At 42.3% G+C, this 7,520-nt stretch overlaps 1 protein-coding gene across 1 annotated transcript; it reads right to left on the bottom strand.

Moving 5' to 3' along the window:
* Positions 1-516: 516 nt before the first annotated feature.
* irx4b (iroquois homeobox 4b) lies at positions 517-3,096 on the bottom strand (the record flags this gene model as incomplete). Its single annotated transcript, XM_084379289.1, has 6 exons — positions 517-1,094; positions 1,206-1,359; positions 1,577-1,733; positions 2,106-2,218; positions 2,422-2,610; positions 3,052-3,096. 6 exons carry the CDS (start codon positions 3,094-3,096, stop codon positions 517-519), a joined length of 1,236 nt encoding a protein of 411 aa, XP_084235415.1.
* Between the last annotated feature and the right edge of the window lie 4,424 nt (positions 3,097-7,520).

The following is a 7,520-nucleotide window of genomic DNA, read 5'->3' as shown; positions in this document are numbered from 1 at the left end:
GCGTCACATTTGCCAGATGCATTGGTTAGTCTTCTGTATGGATCATCAGCTGGTGACTATATCCTGACCTTTGGCCTGGGACATGAAGCTTTATAGCCTCGGTCAGTTAGCAGTATCATGTATGTAGCCAACAAGCGCATATTTAAGACCCCATCACAAGATTGAGCCAAAACATTAAAAAGTCAGGTTTTCTGATGGACTGATTGAGATAACATTATCTTAATTAGCAAGATAGCTAGAGCTAGTAAAATCTGGCACCAAAACTTAGCATTTCAGACGGTTGTTGACTAGAATTAAAAGGCCTGAAATTAAGAACCCATTATTTAAAAAAATACTAAAAGTTATGATGGTAAACTGCATACGTTCTGTGTGAGAAAAGAAAGCTTGACAGGTGAGGCAACAGTAACTAGGTTGGCTGGTGCTTAGCGAGCGGTCAAGTCACAACAACAAAATATAGACTTTTTGTTTTAAGTCCAGCAGTCTCTGAAATATTCCGTTGACGACGTGTTGGTTGGACTACAAAGATGACGCAGACCTAACAAGTTCAAAGGACTGTCCGGGTTGTCTGCTGTCTATCACGCCATCATTTAAGCCTTTCCACACCTCAGCTGCTTTGGGCTGTTGGAAAGGAGGACCGTGGAAAACTCCGTCCACCCACTCTCTGAGCGTGGCGACTGGCGATTCCTGTTGCCTCTCTGCCTTTGTCAGCGCCATATTTGACGGATACCCAGGCGAAGAGGAGCCGGTCGACGACATCATACAGGGAGGGTATTCTGGCTGCAAGCTGGCATCCAAAGACGCAGCAGTGTGGGCGATGGACCAAATTTTCGGCTTGGTGTCCGTACTTCGAAGGTCTGGATTAGGGTAGAAGCCGTTGTTTTGTTGTTGGACCGGTGTGAGTTTGGGGCAGTCTGGGGACAATCTCTCTTTTCCATGCAGTGGGTCTGGGTTGTGCGTGAGATGTGGGAGGTCTGTGTTTTTGTTTGCGCCATCGTCCTCAGAACGAAACTGCGGCTTCGGTTCACAGTCAGAACCATCCGACTCGAGCAGGTCGAAGTCCTCGAGGTCACTCTGCAGGTCTGCACACTGTTGATCTGCAATAATGAATCATACAGATAACACTAAGTCTGTGCATGCTCATCGAACTCTGAGCAAACCTTGGAACATGCAAAATGTGCTGACAGATTGATTTAGCTCCTGCTCACCAGGAAGGTCTTTGTCATTTTTAAGTGGCTTCTCAGCTTCGTCACTGTCATCATCACAGCCTCGGTCATCAGAGCTTTTACAGGCCCGCGGTGACCACGTCACCTTGTTCTCCTTCTTCAGCCTCCTGCGCGCATTTGCAAACCAAGTGGAGACCTGAGGGAGGGAGGGGAATGAGGTCAGAAAGGAACAAAACAGATCATACGAACAGGACACATGCAGGAGTGAAGAGAGGACAAGGGAAGGAAGGGGTAAAACTATTTCTTAAAGGAACAAAAGAAGGAAAAAGTGTCAGAGAAAGTGTAAAATAAGTAAATAAAACAAAAGGAAATGGGCGTAGCCACTAAATCTGTAATCTTTTGCTTAAACCTGCCTGTGTGAGGGTCATCCTGGTGATGATGGCGAGCATTATCTTCTCTCCCTTCGTGGGGTACGGGTTCTTCTGGTGTTCCTGCAGCCAAGCCTTCAGGGTGCTCGTGGTCTCTCGGGTGGCATTTTTACGTCGGGAGGCGCCGTCAGTGCAGGAATACCTGAGCCAGATTATAACAATCCAAATCATATTCAGCTGTGTTGGACCAAAGCAAGTGCGTGACATTTTCTAGAAAGAAAGGCCTCCCTCACTTTTGACACAGTAACGACGTCACAATGTAAAAAAAAACACACATGCAACCTTGTACCCGTTCTAGACATTAAATCCCAGTAAGGAGATTAGAGTTAATGCTTATATAGTGATGCAGACATAAAAGAATGAGGTCACTACAGTGGTGATGCTCCAAGAATATTTTTTATGAGGGAGCCAGCAGTCCTTAATCGAGGATCTCTGATTTTATATTACAGTTTTTAGATGAGAAAATATTATATAAATTTAATTAGAGGGAGATAAAAGCACAAACTTCACTTACCCATATCTGTCATAGGGATACTGTCCAAATGTATATTCATAGGGGTAGTAGGAGGCAGTCTGAGAGGTCCCCACATGCACAGATGAAGCTCCGTCTTTGGGATCTAGTGGCGCCTGAAATTATCATTAAGAACCTGATATTAATAAAAGAATCCTTAAAATATTCCAACATACAGGTATGCACTTTGATACTTAAATCTGACTTGTGTTCCTCTAAATAAACTTTTCTCCCTTCTCTCAATATCAGCGTGTACCTGTGCGCAATTACGCATTTCTAAATCAAGGCTCATTAACTGTAAGCGCAACGTGAAACTTACTCTTGAATAGAGAGCGGTGGCGTCGCTGGTGCAGGTGTTATAGTAACCCTGGCTCTTCGGATAAGGGCCGCTGTAGACTCCAATGCCGGAGCCAGAGGTGAGCTGGTGGCTCGGGGAGCGCAGCACCGGGTGTGACGGAGGCGTTCCCGGCTCCAAACAGCCGGCCAGAGAGCCGGAGGTCATCAGAAACTTTGGAACGAGAAGGTCAAAAATTAATCTTATTTGTCTCATTACATGGACGCAATACAAGATATTAAAATGTGGTTTCAACACACGCGAAAAACCAGTTAATATAATTCTGTATGAAGTAGTTTACTCTGCAAAAAGTCTAAAGTGTACAGCACAAGGTGAGCTCTTCAATCCTTCTTTTCTTTTTTGTTTGTTTTATTCTTGTGGTTTCTTATAAATAAATGTAAAACGTTGTGTGTTCTGATTTTCTAAAAAAGAACAAGAAAAGTTGAAACGGCTCTGAACAGATGCTGCCGTTCACTCACTGATTTAGTCACATTTTATGAGAAGATAAACACAAAAACTGACTGACTGGATATTTTGCCATAATAGAAGTCGATAATTTAGAATTTACAATAACTTTGAGGACAAAATAAAAAACGCCACAAATATCGACTGTACCTGCGGTGTGGCGGAGTAGGAGTATCCCAGCGGAGAGTAAGCCATGGCTCAAAGAAGATCAGACAGAAGCAGGAGCGCAGACCCGGGGCGACATCCAACAGCATCCGTGCCAAGAGTCGACTTTTGCCTCTGACACTGGCTCTGAGCGAGTTGCTGCCAACTTTTCAGGTTTTTAAAAATTCTTATATCATCTACCAGCTTATCCAAATGGGAACCACGCAGACATTTACGCACCACTTTCCATTTTACGCGCCGCGAAAACAGTCTTTAAAAGTAACTTCTCGGCTGTCCTCGCAGTTCCGCCTCATTCACCAAGCTGCTGTAGCCTCTACAGTATCCCTGCTGTCTTACAATCCAAAGCGAGTGTGTGTCTGCGTGTGTGTGTGCGTGTGTGCGTGATCAAACCATGCATCTCCCTGTGATGCGCTCTTTGGTTTTAAGGCGCGTCTCTCTGACGTCAGCCTGGACTGTGTGTGTGTGTGTGTGTGTGTGTGTGTGTGTGTGTGTGTGTGTGCAGCTCGGTGTTCATATCAAGATGAAGAAACTCACCTAATTAATTCCCTCTCAGCTCTTATCCAGGAGAGCAGCTCCGCGCAGGCGCAGGTCCCCGGGCGTAATGAGAGTGTGATCAATTCTCCTTTTCCAAATAAACACACACACAGCTGCATGCATGCGCACACACTCCTACACACACGCGGTGCTATGGCCAGAGGGGGGATCAGGAACGTGACGCCTTGACACCACATTGACACGAGATGATTGATGACTACAACCTGATATTAGCATAATCGTTTTGCCCTGTAGTTTAGATAACTTGTCACCACGGAGAAATCTCCCTGTCATCCACGTATTCATGAGTGGGGAAATTTCAGGTCTCCTCCAAGCAAATTAATCAAAGAATAAACACTCCGTGGGTTCCCTGGAGTAAGCACCTTTACCAACTGAATGGCTTGTCATGTTTTTAATAACAGTCTTAACCGTCCTGCTGAAGTGGAGACATTTCTTTAATTTCTTCTCAGTCCACCTTTAGATGTGCGTTCATTTTTTTAAAGGTATGGGGAGGATGGGGTGTTAAAAACAATTGGATCTGTGCAAAAAAAAACAATAGAAGTAAAGAATTTTAGGGGTAAAAATAATAGACAGAGAGGAAAGGAGTTAGGGACTGTTGGAAAATTATCACTGGGAGAGGTCAGAGAAGAGAAGAGTGAATGATGATGGGGGGTTGGTCTGATTTTTTTTAGGAGAGCTACTGAGGTTCTTTATTTTTTTTTTCTCATCCCAGATTCATTAGAGTCTTTTTAAAATGCATTGCAAAAAATCAAATGGATCAATTATTACATCACAAACATAGGCTGAGTTTGACATTTGGGCTGGGAGGAGGGGGCAAACATTTGTTAACCGACGCGAGAAGCTAACAGTATATGGTTACGTATACAGTGGTGCCAAGCTTGACATATACCCCCGAAAAAGAGCATAAGATTTGTTTCTGACCACTTCAAGGTACACTATTTAGTTATGGGGAAGACATTTTATTCAGAAGACAAAGATCATCACGGACTGATTTTTTATGACTGAATAAACTGAATAAACCAACAAAAGGACTACATACTGTTTTACCTTATTTGTTTATGTTTATATGTGGCGGACCCTGCCAACTTTCTAGCTTCAAACAGTGTCCTGAGGACCTTATTTTCCTCTGAGACCAGCTTGTTTATTCAGTTATGGGAAAAATTAATATTTAGAGTTCTATAGAGTTTCTATTATTATCAACGAGTGTAGGGTATATTATACTGTAACACCTCTGCTGCCTCCACGCAAACTATGTCTATAATCACAAACCTGCTTTTGTACATATTTGACAGTCTCTGGAAGGAACGTCTCCAACTGTACAGAGTACACGATGCATCCCTGTCTGCTAGGTTTATGTTCATATTGCTGGCTGGATTATCTACAGGGTGAATGAAGCTCTGGATTAAAGCACAACACTTTTTCACACAAGTCCGGGGTTAACATACAGACTGTCGTATGTGGCCTGGTCAGCCCATTCTCACTCCCAGCGCTTCAAACACAGCAGCCTGGTCAGTGGCCCACCACTTTGAAGTGACCCTCTAGTTCAGAAGTATATAGAGTTAGGGTGGTTGGACGGGTCATGGATTGATTTGTTTTTACATGATGTTACGTAATTAAGTCGATATACATAAAGACGTACATTACATTACATGAGTGACACACATGAACCCACGTTACGTTACGTTATGCTGTGTTGCATTGTGTTGCGTTACGTTACGTTACGTTAGGTGAAATACTCACAAACCCACGATACATTAAGGGATTTAGGTCACTTGCGCAACTTCCGATCCATAAATTACAAGACTGAACGTAGATATTTTAACTTAAAGTATGAACTTTTCCTGACCTTCACCAAGTAGTTTTTGTGCCTAAACCTAACCAAAAAGTCATAATATGTCATTATATGTGAAGTGTTTGTCAGCAAGCTTTATTTTGAAAGTATAACCGGATGTAGCATATGTAGGTAGAGCATCATAGTTTGAAGCTTAAGGCCACTTACAGAGCTGCTGTATTTAAAGGACTGGGAGTGAGAACGTGTTGGGCTTGGTTAAGACATCAGAATGCAGTTAATGTTAGGGGAAGATTGCTGTTTTGGTAAAGGTTGGGCCAATGGAACAATTGTGATGTTGGTGTGATATTACCAGTAAACCAAACACCAGACTGGATCCGTAATACTGAATTTTACCACTAGGTGTTGCGTGTGACTCAACCGTTGGAGCATAATGAGAGCCAAGGAAAGAGACTGTAACGTAACAGACTGTAATGTAACAGACTGTAAATGCAATAGATCCCAAAACTCATAGTTTGGATTGTATCATTATTTTGAGACAGAGAGACAGAGATTAAATTATTTTAAAAAATATGCTGCTTTGGCTCTGATGTAGCTGCCCTTTTCACGTCATGAGTCATAGCCCATCAACACTGAAGGCAACTGCGCCACAGACAGGCCGTGATGCTCCGGTGAGTAAGTGGAGCTGTGTGTTGAACGGAAGGCAGCAGATATTACCAAAGTTGCAATAAACATCACAGTTTTGTGATCTATATCGATGATGACAAGCACGCCCATTTTCCCAGTTACACAACTGACAATGTTGGAAGTCACAGCCTACAGGACTTCATTCAATGGAGGCAGAGCAACAGTTTAATGTCTATGGTTCATTTTTATGCCTAAACAAACTAAATAAACAAACTCTTTGTTTTCATGACTGAATAAACAACTGACCTTGAAGGACAACACAATTTCATACTGTTTTACTTTGTTTATATGTGACGGACCCTGCCACCTTTCTAGCTTCAAACAGTGTTCTGGGACCCCTTTCCTCTGAGAACAGCTTGTTTATTCAGTTATGGAAAAAATAAATATTTCTGAGTTTGTATTGTTACCTCAACAATATTGTAAATATTAAAATTCTGAGTTTGAATTTCTTTTCCAAAACTACATAGTGCCTCTTTAAGTGGAAAACAAATTAAGTATGTTGTTCAGTCAACTTTTTACTGATACATTTAGTATCTGTATTTCTTCAATTAATAACATTCCCCGATGTGTGTATAGAAAATGTAATCCAGTGGCATTATGTGTCTATAAAAAATGTGTTTACCGTTAGAAGTTTGTTGTATTTAAATGTAACTTTTAGGAGACTGATTAGGTGGAAAATATTACAGTGCAATATAATATAATGCCCATCAGCAGCACCGTCAGCAGGTCTTCTTTACATAAATCAATTATTTTGAGATATTTGGGGCAAGTGTATTGTGTTTGTTTTCTAGGTCAAGGGGTGGGTCAAAAGAAAATGTTGATCGTTTTTTGTTTATTTTATAAAATCAAATATGAGAATCATCCCCCCTCCCCACCCCAATAATTCTTACACGGTCCCTTATTTTATAGGAAATGGAAGGGAGAATCAAAATGGGAAAATCCATGGGAGGTATGGACAGAAAGAAGAAAGTCGAATAAGAAACTTTAAAAAAAAAGATTCTAGCATGAAGAAATGAACGTGGAAAGGAGGGAAGGCCGAAAGAGGCAAACTTGGGGAGCAGAAGAAATCGTTAATAGTCAGGGGATCTGAAATGGAGCGAGGGGATGTGGAGGGGTAAAAGGACAAAATATTCCCAGTGCACCCAGAGTAGGGCTGGAACAACAGAGCTGCATCACCAGAAAGCATCTCGGGCCCCACCGGGGAGAAGGCATCTGTGTACCGGCGCTTGATTGACATTCCATTTGTCCCGTGAAAGGTGCTCATATACTGAACACGGACTAACTGTCTCTCCCTCATCTGTGCTCAAAGCTTGGAAATGAAGTTATCTCCCCGCGCTGGCGTTGCACGTCTTCACACAAAACACATGTCACTCAGAGAGAATGGCAATTTGTTTAGCCAGTGACAATGAACATGAGTGTGTTT

This window comes from Pagrus pagrus, assembly GCF_965226575.1.
Source record: "Pagrus pagrus genome assembly, chromosome: 17".
Classification (NCBI taxonomy): Eukaryota; Metazoa; Chordata; class Actinopteri; order Spariformes; family Sparidae; genus Pagrus; species Pagrus pagrus.
Note: the sequence above shows the minus strand (reverse complement) of the source record. Positions and strands in the feature narration are given on the sequence as shown.